This window comes from Colossoma macropomum, unplaced genomic scaffold (assembly GCF_904425465.1).
Source record: "Colossoma macropomum unplaced genomic scaffold, Colossoma_macropomum, whole genome shotgun sequence".
Classification (NCBI taxonomy): domain Eukaryota; kingdom Metazoa; phylum Chordata; class Actinopteri; order Characiformes; family Serrasalmidae; genus Colossoma; species Colossoma macropomum.
Genome location: NW_023494809.1, coordinates 24,848,058 through 24,862,457, shown reverse-complemented (window position 1 = coordinate 24,862,457; position 14,400 = coordinate 24,848,058). Strand labels below are relative to the sequence as shown.

Genomic DNA, 14,400 nt, shown 5'->3' with positions numbered 1-14,400 from the left:
ATTTAGTGATGAACACACTGACAAAACTGGTCCAAGATTACAATGGTGTTACATTGAATTGACCTCCATTACAAGTTAAGACTGTAAATTTTACATTTTGCTCCAACAGCGACAATAAACACAGTATAGTACAGTATAATGAAACATGTTTGGGTCATTTTCAGGTAGTTTTTTTTTTTTTCAGGTAATTTACTGGACAGTAGGTACAAAATGCTTCCAATTCAAATGCAGCGGTAATATACATTTATTCTTCTTGTGATCCACTGATTTTATATGCTGGTTTGGTGTTTGTACCAATACTAACAACATTCAGTACTCTTTAACCCCTTTTTCACAATAGCAAAAAATGCAATATCAACCTGAAGGTTCAGCCTTGAAGTTTATTTAATTTAATTTTTTTAATGAATTAAAATATTAGAGCAAACAAGAAAGAAAGTATGCGTGAGAGGGAGCAAACAGGAAAGAAAGAAAGAAAGAGAAAGAAAGAAAGAAAAAGAATGTGAGAGGGGGAGCACACAGAAAAGAAAGAAAGAAAGAAAAAGAATGTGAGAGGGGGAGCACACAGAAAAGAAAGAAAGAAAGAAAAAGAAAGAAAGAAAGAAAGAAAGTATGAGAGAGAGAGAGCAAACAAGAAAGAAAGAAAGAAAGATAGAAAGAATGTGAGACGGGGAGCACACAGGAAAGAAAAGAAAGAAAGAATGTGTGAGAGAGAGCAAACAGGAAAGAAAGAAAGAAAAAGAGAAAGAAAGAAAGAGAATATTACCATTTAATTTGATTATATTAATAAAAATATCTTATGAGTAAACTACTATTCCACCATTGAAATGACCACTATAAACTTACATACTGAAAGAATCACACATAGAAACTCAAAGAATTTGCCAAGAATTTGTAGATTTTTATTTAGTTGGGGCCACAAACTACCTTTCTGAGCCAGCAAACACATTAATAGGAATATAAATGACACATCAGTCATTTGTTTTCTATTGTTACTCTGATTAAACAAAACAATAATAAGCACTTACTAATCTGAGCTGTGCTGTGACTGAGCTCACGTGGCTCATTCAGCATGAGAACGAGCTCCATTGCTTGGAAAAAACTGCAGTACATCCAACAATAAAAAGCCTGGTGCCTCTTTTACACAGTGATAGAAAACACAGTAGCACACAGAAATATTTTAGATCCTACACTGACGCATTTCACTCTAGCTGACGTGAACATGCACACACCTCTGTCACTCCTCTGGTGGCAGAGTTAAAGAGGTCATTGCCAAAATTTCTGAATTAATTGCCATGAGACACATAGTTTGATAGGGTTAAGTGGATCATCTATCCACGTCCAGTCTACATTCCATACTGTTTCTCAGTTATGGCTGTTATAAAACTGTAACAGTACAAATTAATATATCTACTAGAAAAAACTTCGTAAAAAGAATGTTGGTGCGTGAACATCTTCATTATGGTACAATAACTTATATTTATGTTTATGTGCTTTACAGAGAAAGTGTTGAGATGTAAACAAAGTCAAAGATGGTGCATATAGGGAAAAAAGGCTCAGATTTCTTTATAATGGTGGTGATAGGAACCTGGGGTCATTATGTTTACAACACAAATATTTTTGATATTTTATTTACTATCTAAAATGACCAGCAAACCTACATGTGTCTGCTGAGTTTTGTTATGTTGATGATGGTAAAATAGTGGAAAATATGAAAAATGGTCTTTGGGGACCATTTTGCCCCACAACGCCCTGTATTACCTCTTTGCCATCAGTGGATTTACAAAAATACATTTTATGCCAAAACATCCGTAAAACAATATCAGTGAATTTGTAACCATTTTATTGCATTTTTAACGTCTGGTTAATATTAGGACAACAGCAACTCTGGCTTGGTAAGTTTCTCTAGAATCCCTCACATTAAACTAATCTGAATGACTTTGTTTTCAATTTAAATATTTAATTATGTTGAATATTTTGGAAAATGAGTGGAATTCCCCTTTAACAGAGCAGTGGTATCAGATCGAAGCTCGGTATCGGCCAATAGATATTGGAATTGGTATTGTGGGAGTTGGATCAGTGTGTCCTTACACAGAAGATTGGTCAGCATAATTGGGCATTATGTGAATCGTGCAGCTTCAGACTGTTCTGAGCCAGCGCGATGGCCTTGCTTGCACCAGAGGAGAGTGTTTGCTCAGTCACTTCATCGACTGGACGCCACACACACATACACACACACATATTCATTCTCTAAAGGAAACGGCTTGTCGGAAAGCTTTAGACACAGCCCAGTGCCCCCAGTCCTGTTGCTTAATTCCTGCTGCCCCTTGCTTAACCAGAACATCCATGATTGTTAATTTACCGGCAGCGGGAAGAAGAAAAGCCTCCAGTCCGCCTCCCGAATGTCCAACGGTCAAGTGCAATTCAGTCTAGCATGTGCAGCAAGCTTTCCACAGACGTTCCTGCTGCTCTGATGTCGCGCGGGGCCGTTTTTGGCTGTGTGTTTTTGGACTCGGTGGATGCGAATTGACAGCAGGTTCCTACTTGTTCCCTGAAGGCAGCGCTGCTTTTTATGAACAATAGTGCTGGAAAGCAATTCCATTCTCAATTTAGCCTCGTCGCTCTTCTGAGAGCGCTGTAGAGCTATTTTCTGACCCTGGTAATAGAGGGGGAGAGAGAGACGGACAGAGAAAGAGCGAGATGGAGGGAAGAGAAGGGGGGAGAGAGAGAGAGAGAGAGAGTGTGAGGATGGAAATGATGAGGAAGACAGAAAGTAGCCACAGTAATGGACCAAAAGAGAGGCTGATAGATGCTTACTGATAGTAGAACTCTCCAACTTGGGAGAGTTGTATGCAAAAGTTTGAACATCCTCGGCCAAATTACGATTCCATTACATTACAGGGCACTTAAATGTGGCATTTTACCTGAAATTTTGTACACAGTATCTGTTTTTCTGCTGTGTTTAGCATAATGGATAAAACAAAACATGCAATATAAATGTGCCATAACTATTTCACGGGCTAGATTTTAGGATCTTTTTCCCCAGTTTGTTAAATTCAGCAAATAAACACTAATTGTGCTTTAAAATGTACAGAAATGTTTACGATGTCAGGCTTGTTACAATAGAAAAACCCTTTTTGGTGCCGTATAGAACCCTTTTCAGGAAGGTTTTGTATAGAACCATCTACAGCACATTCTCCATCAGTCTGAAGAACACTTTCACGATGCAAAGAACCATTTAATCATGGAAAGGGTTCTTTTAGTGTTCATGGCTGTATATAGAACTATTTTCATTACTAAAGAACCCTTGAAGAACCATCATTTTAAGTGTGTAGGTTTTAATGAAGGTACACACGTGTGCGCTGGCATCTCCCAAGAGTGTTTAATGTCTCAGCACGACACTCAACATTATGCCATTACTACATTAAAGCCGTATCAAAGATCAGAAAGCCATAAACTTTAGTAAATCGAGCAAAATCAGGGCACGATTTAACACTTTTGTGCACGATCCTCCCACGTTTTGCACCCGTGAATGCACACTGCGCTTAAAAGGACTGAAATCCATTGACTCAGAATGCATATATAATGGAAGCCAATGGGCTGAAGCACCTTAGAAGAACATTGTATTTATTATAAGTTTGGAGTCGGTGGGGTTTCTGTTCATGTCTAAGTACAGGAATATCATTGCCCATGATCATCATGATACAGATGCTACAGACAGATAAGGCTGAAACCCTGGACTCTTCCTTTAGGAAGTTGAGAACGTTTTTTGAAGATGAAAGGTTAGAAGTGATGATATGAAGACGAGTATGTAAAGCTCAGCAGTGAGTCACTGGTCCTTCTCAGAAGGACGACGACAGTATTTACCTGACTTATGAGGCTCATTACCTTCCCATAATTCCTTTTGCAAAGAGTCTGACTCACTAGGCAAAAGCAGTCAACTCAGATATTTACCCAGCAGAGCCCAGCATCGTCAACATCATCGACTCGCCCTCCTGAGGAGCCCTCAGACACGCGTCCATACATCAATTACTGTCCAGTTTCTTTTTTTATCCACCTGTTTCTCTCTCACCCTCTATCTCTCTCTCTCAATGTCTTTCTGTCTCTCGATCGCTATCTATCTCCCTATGTCTCTCTCTCTCACACTCTCTCTGTCTCTCTCTCTCTCTCTCGCCCTCTCTTTTTCACTCTTTCTGTTTCTCGATCGCTCTCTATCTCCCTAGGTCTCTCTGTTTCTCTCCCTCTCTTTCTAAATGTCTTTCTTTTGATCGCTCTCGATCTCTCTCTCTCTATCTCCCTATGTCTCTCTCTCTCATACTCTCTGTCTCTCTCTCTCTTTCTCAGTCTTTCTGTCTCTCGACCGCCCCCTATATCTCCCTATGTCTCTCTGCCTGTCTCTGTTTCTCTCTCTCTCTTTCTACGTGTCTTTCTGTCTTTTGATCGCTCTCTATCTCCCTATGTCTCTCTGCCTGTCTGTTTCTCTCTCTCTTTCTAAGTGTCTTTCTGTCTTTTGATCGCTCTCTATCTCCCTATGTCTCTCTGTCTCTCTCTCATGCTCTCTATCTCTCTCTATCTCTATTTCTCTCTCTCTCTCCCCTTCTTTCTCAATGACTTTCTGTCTCTCGATCACTCTCTGTCTCTCCCTGTGTTCTCTCTGTCTCTCACATACTTTCACTTTATGTCTCCACTTCTTCTTTCTTTCTTTTCTTCACCTCTCTCTCTCTCTCTCTCTCTCTCTGTCTTATCTTGTGTTCTTTATCTTTGTTTCTTTCTTTTTATTCTGTTTTATTACTCTCTCTTTCTGGTGGTCTCTCTCTGTCTTTCTTTCTTTCTTCCTTTCTTTCTTTCCTTCCTTCCTTCCTTACTTCTTTCCTTCCTTCCTTCCCTCTTTCTATCCTTCCCACCTTCCTTTCATCTTTCTTTCCTTCTTTCTTTCCTTCCTTCCTTCCATCCTTCCTTCCTTTCTTCCTTCTTTTCTACCTTCCTTCCTTCCTTCTGTGTCTTTCTTTCTTTCTTTCTTTCTTTCCTTTCTTCCTTCCTTCCATCTTTCTTTCCTACCTTCCTTCCTTCCTTCTGTCTTTCTTTCTGTCTTTCTTTCTTTCCTTTCTTCCTTCTTTCCATCTTTCTTTCCTTACTTCCTTCCTTCTTTCCTTCCTTCTTTCTTTCTCCCAGTGCTCTGAATTTAATCCATCATAACTAGACAGATGATTGTCCGTGAGTTGTTGATGTGTTTCCATATTTCTTGTGATTGTACACTAGAGTAGCCGGCGTGTTGGCAGACTCTCCTGTCTGGCCATTTTTCTTCCATTTCTTTTTTCATTTCTTTCGCTCCTCTCTTCCTCTGCCTCTGACACTCCAGTCATAAGAATTTCCCAAATAGCCTTCTTTCTCTCTCTCTCTTTCTGTGTCAGTCTGAGCTGAGGTGCTGAGAGCTCTCTCAGAGACAAGGCCAGACTCATAAAGACCATCTTCACTCAGCCATCCCGTCATATCACTCTGCTGAGACTGGACCTGACTACTGTAGAGTGCTCTCCGCTTCCTCACATGATGCTAAGGCAGCTCTGATAGCACTGACACAATGCAGGTGTTACAGCTCTTCATATCATTCCTCTGGTTACCATTAGTCCCCTTCAGTCCTTTTATGGTACTGTCTGAATTATTATAATCTGCTGATTATACACCAAACAGCCACTTCATTACATACACCTCATTGTTTCTATACTCATTGTCCATTTTATGCAAATAAGATAAAGTTGCTGGTGGTACCAGAACAGTGGACTGATCACTCTATAGTCCATCACTGAATATGTTGGGATTACGCAGATCGTGACAGTTGGAAAATACAACCAACTTCTGACAACCAAAGACTGAACTTTGGAGGTGTGGAAAAATATCTCTGAAGATTCCTTTGAAAAACTGATAGTGAGTCTCCTGAAAAGAATGGAAGCTGTAATAAAGGTAAAGAGTGAACACACTAAATACTGAAAATGTATGTTTACGTTTGTTATGTTTAGTTGTTGAGGCTTCTGTGTAATTTTAAATTACATGTAAATAAGCTCCACTGACAAAAGATTAGGTTTTATAAATTGTGTGTTTAAGGTGGTAGTAACTTCAGCTCTTTCAGATGGCATTGCATGAGGATGATCGGGCTATATATACCTGTGTGGTGTGCGATGGGATTCATAGATTGAGAAGAGGTGGTACAGTGTAATGAACATCTCAATGTGTGGAAAATGGGTCACAACGCAGATGTTAATGATTGGCAAGAAGGAGTGATTGTATTTGGATGTGCCAAAGGCCACAGTGTGAAGGAAATAGGAAAATTGGTAGGACTACCTGGAACAATGGGTAAGACACCAGGGAAGGCATCAACCAAATCTGGCCGAACTGCACAATTCTTTGATGCAAAAGTGGCTGAACATTGGTGTCGCCTACATACAGAAACTTGTTCAGTCCATGCCAAATCAAATCACAGCTGTTATTCGTGCTGGTGGAGGTATTACAATCTATTAGGTACATTTCAGTAAATGGTGACACGTTTTTTGTCTGGTAAGCTTATGTTATCTGCTTTGTATTGTGTATTATGTTATTGATTATGCTTGTATGCGGTAGTGGAATATAGGGAATAAAAACAAAATGTGAAGCTTTTTTACACTTGAAGACAGCTTGAGAATTTCACTATGCCTGTAAATGAGTGTGTACTTTATTGAATATCATTACAATCAATAATAATCACTTGATTATATTGTACAAATAATTTTATATTATCAGTTGAATCCCCACCTTCAGGTCAATGCTGCATAAATTATCGCTCTCATCTCTAATAATCACCTACTTTGAAAGCATATCAAATCACTGAGCATCTCTTATAGGAACTATAAAATCTGTGAATCAGTGTTGATCCAGTCTGTTACTTCCTCCTTCTTCCCTCCTTCATCATTGCTCATTAAAGTCCCCCCAGTCACATTCTCTGATGTTTTTCACAGACGTTCCAGGGTTCCTCCCTGCTCTCCAAGTCCAAGAAGAAGAGCAAAGGTTTGTCTTTATTATTATTTTATTAATTTTTATTTTTCATTTCACATGCAAATACTGTCAAAGATGCCTCTGTCCATCAAATATACTTTCTTTTCTTGTTTGCGCATAATATATAATATGCAGCACATTTGATCTCCATCATAAGTTACAAGCCAAAAGTTTGGATGCAGCACTAACTTTGGCTGCCCTGTATAGTGTCTCATTCAAAAAGCAGTCTGGGCTGAAACAACGTTTATAATTTCAAAATGAGTGGGCAGAGCTAAACTGTTGTAGGCTGAATAGGTGGTGTATGTAAATGTGTTGGGTTTTGTGACGTCACAAAAACAGTGGATTCAAAACAAGCTTTTGCTGCTGGGCTGTATGGGTTGAGAAGGGAATGGAACATTGACAATGTCTGCATAGTTCTGATTTAAAAGAAAAAGCAAGGCAAATTTATTTTTCCATGCCCTTTAATGGTAAAATGTTTTTTGAAACTTTAAGACAAATCAGTGCTTGCTTCCTTACTTTTGGCCTGTAGTGTATTTACTCCACATTCCAATCAAACACAGAGATATTCCCTTTCATATTCTGTATCTGGGTTGAACCTGTAGGAGGTCCCCTGTCTTCCATCAGTAAGAGGAGAATTTCGTGTAAAGATCTGGGCCGGGGCGACTGCGAGGGCTGGCTGTGGAAAAAGAAGGACGCCAAGAGCTACTTCTCGCAGAAGTGGAAGAAGTACTGGTTTGTCCTGAAGGACGCCTGCCTGTACTGGTACATGAACGAGGAGGTGAGTGGCTCCGTAAAGCTGCTCAGCTGCCTTCATTAAGAATGAATAGGAACCTGACAGAGCCTGTCTGTTCACACTGAAGTGAGCAGCATGTGTGCATGTTGTTGTAAGTATTAGCAGGGATCAGGTGAAGTACTCCAGGTATGAATGTCTTACATCGCTGTTTTCGTGGCATCTGTAGGTGAAACAGAGTCACAGAGGGAGGTTAGACGAGCAGACAGGAGCACGCAGGGCTGAGCTTACAGGAGATTTTAATTGGTGTTGCTCCAGTCCTCTGGAGTGTGGACTCAGTGGAGATGAATTAATCCCAATGCACAGTAACAAAGCAGCAGAACACACGGCTACATCTTACAGCCTCCCTGGATCGAAAAAAATATCAGAAAAGAAACAAACCAAACGCTCTTTCTCAATCTCTCTCTCTCTCTGTCTCCTCTCTCTCTGATTAATGGCTTCTCTGGTTGTTCTCATTATTATGGCCTGGACTCTTGGCTGTTCCCTCAGGCCCTCGGTCAGCAGGGGGGATTTTGGTACAGATGGATAAATACATGGTTTGGTGTCGAGAGGTTAGGTCAGTGTAGAGGGGAAGTGGGTTTGGTGCAGAGAGCTGGGCCATTGGAGAGGCAAGCGGGCATTTGGCCCCAACATTTTTCAAAGTACCCACCACTTTCTGATTGAGTTCAGGATGCTTATCACTGCTGTCGGAAGAAAACCTTGTATCTCCATTTTTGTCATTTTTTGTTTTTTGGCATAATTTGAAAATACCTGTTGCCCTTTACATTGTGTGTATGATGAATGGACCAATGGAAACGGCCCAAAATGACTCTGAAAAAATTCTGGTTTCATTGACTTACATTAAAAGTGAAGTAGTTTTTTTCCTTCTCCTGTAAAGTTATCATTTTGGAGATACGAGGTTTTCTTCCGACAACAGCATAATGATTACAAAGCACTAATATACAGACAAAACAAACAAACCAACCTAATAAACTCATTATCAGAACCAATTAAAATCTCCATTTCTGCCGAACAGTAAATCCTTTGTGGGTTTGTGTTCAGTGAGAGGAACTGCAGTTCACTAGTTCAGTAAAAATGCTTTACTTGCAATACACAAATGAATACATTTGGCCACAGTTTATGTTACTACTCTCTGTGAATTTAATAAATGTCACTGTGAATATTTCTGAACTGAGGGCTCTTTCACACCTACCTTGTTTGGTCTGGGCCAGTTGAACTTTTCCCTTTAGTCCATTTCAAAGTGTACAGACTCCACCCGTATTCAGGTCCTCACCAAACAACTAAACTGTGGTCCAGTCAAAATCACAGGTCTTAGTCCACTACTTGTTAACCCTGCTTCAGTTCGCTGCTGGTGGGAACGCATTTTTTCAATGATCTGAATCAAATGAGAGAGTTCAACATTAGAGGACGCATTTCTCGATGCATATCAGCGCTGTACTGTATAGTTCTGCATAATGCTGTTTCAACATTTTGCTGTTTTACAGATGCTCACATCGTTCTTGCAGCACAAGCATCTGTCAATAATGGCAAAGCACAAAATAGCAAAGATATGCATTCGATTTTGGCACATGAATCTCAAAATGTACTTTTGGCCAAGCATCAGTGACCTGAATTCAAATTGAAATTTAAATTGGTAAACCAATCATAAATGAGCAGATATCAAGTAAGGTATATAATTTTATTGCTGTGATTGTGATACACATGAACAATAATTGAACACCTGCATGTGGAATTTGGTCCAATTTTTGTTTTTTGTTTTTTTTTTTCAAATTTTTAAATTAAGCTTTCAGTCATTGCAGAGTGAAACCAACCGAACCAAATGCAAAAGATACAATATTACAGAAAGCCAAACTCTGGTGTGGACAGGCTATGAAAACAGCCTGTTGTTTGTGAGAGATGTTAATCGTAAGAGATATAGATCGGAAAGAGTTTGGTGTAGAGGGGGTGAGTTTGGTGTAGATCGGAAAGAGTTTGGTGTAGAGGGGGTGAGTTTGGTGTAGATCTGAAAGAGTTTGGTGTAGATTGGAAAGAGTTTGGTGTAGAGGGGGTGAGTTTGGTGTAGATCTGAAAGAGTTTGGTGTAGATTGGAAAGAGTTTGGTGTAGAGGGGGTGAGTTTGGTGTAGATCGGAAAGAGTTTGGTGTAGATTGGAAAGAGTTTGGTGTAGAGGGGGTGAGTTTGGAGTAGACTGGAAAGAGTTTGGTGTAGACTGGAAAGAGTTTGGTGTAGATTGGAAAGAGTTTGGTGTAGAGGGGGTGAGTTTGGTGTAGGTTGGAAAGAGTTTGGTGTAGAGGGTGTGAGTTTGGTGTAGGTTGGAAAGAGTTTGGTGTAGATTGGAAAGAGTTTGGTGTAGAGGGGGTGGGTTTGGTGTAGGTTTGAAAGAGTTTGGTGTAGAGGGGGTGGGTTTGGTGTAGATTGGAAAGAGTTTGGTGTAGATTGAGGTTTGGTGTAGAGGGGGTGGTTTGGTGTAGGTTGGAAAGAGTTTGGTGTAGATTGGAAAGAGTTTGGTGTAGGTTGGAAAGAGTTTGGTGTAGATTGGAAAGAGTTTGGTGTAGAGGGGTGTGAGTTTGGTGTAGAGGGGCAGAGTGTGGTATAGATGGGTGAGAGTTTGGTATAGAGGGGCAGAGTAAGATCATTGCAGAAATGGGTGAGTTTCATACAGAGGGAGATTTTGGTGTACAGGGGGTTATTTTAGCTGTGGCTCTGCTCAGCCTGTTTCAGCTCCAGAGGGACGCCTCAGCCCCGGCCTCGCTGCGCTGTAATTGATGATCTTGTCCTCGTGTGCTGGGCTGCGTGGGTTTTGCAAACACAGGCAGGCTTACGGAGCCCCGCAACGATTTATGTCTTTCATTTATTCCTGTAAAGTCCCTGTCACGAGGCTTAAAGTGCTGCAGCAGCGTCTCCCCACACGAGAAGAATGGAGCCGGGGGAGAGAAAGGAAGGAGGTGTGACTCCTAATGAGGATGGAGGTGTCATTACAGTTGTGTGTAGGTGTGTGTGTGTGTGTGTGTGTGTGTGTGTGTGTGTTTTTTGTGTGTGTGTGAGATGACCTGACTTTCTCACGCTCTCTGTCTCTCTCTCCCTCTTCTCTCTCTCCTATTAGGATGAGAAAGCTGAAGGCTTTGTCAGTCTCCCAGAGTTTAAGATTGACCGGGCCAGTGAGTGCCGCAAGAAGTAGTAAGTGCCTCTGCAAACACTGCCTATTGTATGGGTGCATTTTGGAGAGTGTAGACTTTGAAAAAAATGTGTTATTCCCAGGATTATTACATCCTAAGGCTTGTTATTTAGGAATTACATGGAAAACAGTGCAAGCTCACTGAGTTATTCATAACTGATAGCAGTGAAGAATGGAGGCCTAGATCCACCGATGGGTCCAGGCCTTTTTAGGGGTTTAAGTAGTTTGCATGGAATTCTTTGCATTCGTTTAACCCCTTAAAATCCCAGGCTTATTGCATCCTAAGGGTTGTTACATGGAAAATAATGCAAACTGCCTATATGATCCTTAAGTTAAAGAAGTGTGTCATAAAAGACCCACTGGTGAATGCTGGCAATTTAATGGTTTAACTTGCAGTGTTTAGTTAGAAGAACATACTCCAGTGAATCTGATGTTACCAATAAAAACCATAGTGTGAACATTATTTTGTTTGAAGTAGAAACCAGATTTTATTTACCACAATAACAAGTGTTACTTGATTGTTATGCACTTTCACATACATACATACACACGTCATCTAAACCGCTTTATCCTTCTGGGTCGCGGTGGGGTGCTGGAGCCTATCCCAGCTGTCATTGGGCGGAAGGCAGGATACACCCTGGACAGGTCGCCAGTCCATCGCAGGGCAGACAGACAGACATACACAGTCACACACTCACACACACACTCACACCTAGGGGCAATTTAGCATGTCCAATCAGCCTGACTGCATGTTTTTGGACTGTGGGAAGAAAACCAGAGTACCCGGAGGAAACCCACGCAGACACAGGGGAGAACATGCAAACTCCACACAGAAATGACCCTAGTCGCCCGGCCGGGAATCGAACCCAGGCCATTCTTGCTGTGAGGCGACAGCGCCACCCACTGCACCAGCACTTTAACATAATACGTTATCACAGCATATGTGTCTTTGTGTAGCATTACATGTGAACATCACTGTGGTGAAAAATATTGTATCTCAATATGTAAGTACTGTAACTGTAAGTTATATTATCTGTTAGTAAAACCTAAAACATAATGTAATTTTAAAAGCACAATATCTATCGGATCATCATTAAAATGTTCACACAATGTAAAGGTCAAATGTTATTTTTTAAATGGTGAAAAAATGGTCGTGGTCATATGTTACGCACTGACCGCTCTCTGCCTCTTTGTGTTTCTGTCATAGTGCTTTCAAAGCATGCCACCCCAAAATCAAGAGTTTCTACTTTGCGGCTGACGGAGTGGATGACATGAACAGGTGGCTGAGTCGGCTAAACATGGCGGCGGCTGGCTACGCAGAGAGAGAGAAGATCCGTCAGGAGCAGGGTGAGGGCCGGGGTCTAGAGCTCCTCCCTTAGTGGATGGGGTCTGGTGGTTTTGGATTGCTGGCACCAAAACATTGTTAATGTAACCTGAGGCTGAGACAAACAGAATTTATGGAATCATGCAGTATTTTATATCATGAAGCCACAGTCACACTAGAAATGTGCACCTTAGGGATGTCAGATTGGACCTGAAAGTTGTACCTTAGAGACTTCAGACTAGACTCAGACTTGTACCTCAGAGACTTCAGACTTGACTCGGACTTGCACTATAGAGACTTTCAGTTTTGACTTAAACATGCTCCTCAGAGACTTTAGACATGAATTGTACCTGCGCCTACAAGACTTTCAAAATGACTCAAACTTGCACCTTAAAGACTTCAGACTGGACTCGGACTCTAGACTTCACTCTGACTTGAACCTCAGATACTTCAGATTTGACTCAGAGTTGCATCTCAGAGATTTGTGACTTGACTCAGACTTGCATAAAGACACTTGTGAACATTCAAAGGTGAAAGCAGCCAAAGCTGTTGTACTCTTGATGATGTAAATTCACGAGTCAGATTTTATCTGAAGTGTGCATGAAAGTTTATCACTATAAGAAGCTCTTAATCACAGCAGTTCCATTAAGAGTAATGATATTTTGCTTACTCCTTTCTGCTATGAAGCTAATGAATGAGTACCATGGAGGATGGACAACAGGACATGCTGTTGTTTCAAAATGAGGGCAGTGTAGAGAGAGAGAGAGACAGAATAGAGAGACACAGAGAGGAAGAGAAAGGGACTAAGAGAGGGACTTGAGGCAAGGATGTTTGGCTGAGGGAGGAATCAGTGAGGAGAACTGGTTTATTCCACTGAGAGCAGAGACAGAGAGATTGGAGCCGTCTCTGCACACACTCCCCACTGTGCCTCAGCACACACTTCCCCTCATCCCCTCATTCTGTCTCATCATCATCCCTCTATCTCTTCTGATTTGCTTCCCTCTTCCTTTCTGCCCTCTTCTCTCCCTATTACGCCCCTCCATCTCTTACTCTCTCTAGAGCAGGAGAAAGGCTGAGTGAATGAAGACGCATTCTCTTCTCTTCTCTTCTCTTCTCTTCTCTTTTCTTCTCTTTTCCTTTTTATGTTATTTTTCTTTTCTTCAATTGTCTTCTATTCTCTCATCCTCTCCTCTCCTCTGCTTTCCTCTCCTCTCTCTCTCTCTCTCTCCCCCTCTCTCCCTACGCATAGGTATCCGTGTGTGTGGATCTTGATGATGTAATTTAGGGCTCCATGAGGAGATCTGTATGTGTTTGTGTGCTGTATATGATTACATGCCTTTATTTAATTATTGTTTACTATGTGTTAATGTTTCCTATGAGCTACTGACTGACTCTCTCACTCTCTCTCTCTCTCTCTCTCTTTTTCTCTCTCTCTCTGTATCAGCTGACTACTGGAGTGAAAGTGACCATGAAGACAACGAGACACCATCTACACCCAAGCAGGACAGCCCACCACCCCCTTATGACACATACCCACGTCCCCCCTCAGTGAGTCAGCAACCACCCACACACATGCAAGTCTGCATAGGCATGAAGCTGAAGCCCAAACCCTGAACCTAAACAAACAGCTCTGAGACCCAACCTGATTTTCACCAACTGGTACTGATAAATTTGAAACCTGAACCCGAACTCAACCCAATCCTGATCTGATCCCGACTCTATCCCAAAGCAAACCCAGCCCTAATCTGAATCTGATCTTTATGAATTATTGCCGACAGTGTTTTGCAGTGTTTTGATTTGTTACTAAGTGCAAGAGAAAATTTCATGCTGGGATAAACTAGAGTTTCAAATACACTATTAACATTTATTAACTATTAACATATTTATTATCAGTAAATTGTTAGTGGCATTGTCGATCCTACCTGGCAGAAAACAGCATCCAGCATCCAACTGTCAGTTCCTCTGTATACTGCTTCTACCTGCAGGAATAGCAAGGGTTAAGAACCATTGCCAAACACATCCCTCTCATCATCCATGGTTTCATTCAGGGGCACGCTCACCCACTCCTCAGACTCCCCAGCTATTCCGAATG

General features: G+C 41.2%; 1 protein-coding gene across 2 annotated transcripts in view; it reads left to right on the top strand.

Moving 5' to 3' along the window:
• cnksr2a (connector enhancer of kinase suppressor of Ras 2a) overlaps window positions 1-14,400 on the top strand; it is a 185,633-nt gene that overhangs the window by 144,968 nt on the left and 26,265 nt on the right. Inside the window, exons 14-18 of one of the 2 annotated variants that reach the window (XM_036558735.1) lie at window positions 6,984-7,032; window positions 7,626-7,798; window positions 10,913-10,986; window positions 12,192-12,331; window positions 13,753-13,856. In XM_036558735.1, the coding sequence (XP_036414628.1) occupies window positions 6,984-7,032; window positions 7,626-7,798; window positions 10,913-10,986; window positions 12,192-12,331; window positions 13,753-13,856 (540 nt within the window). Of the gene's footprint in view, window positions 1-6,983; window positions 7,033-7,622; window positions 7,799-10,912; window positions 10,987-12,191; window positions 12,332-13,752; window positions 13,857-14,400 lie in introns of both variants that reach the window. The other variant, XM_036558734.1, reaches the window with a different exon arrangement.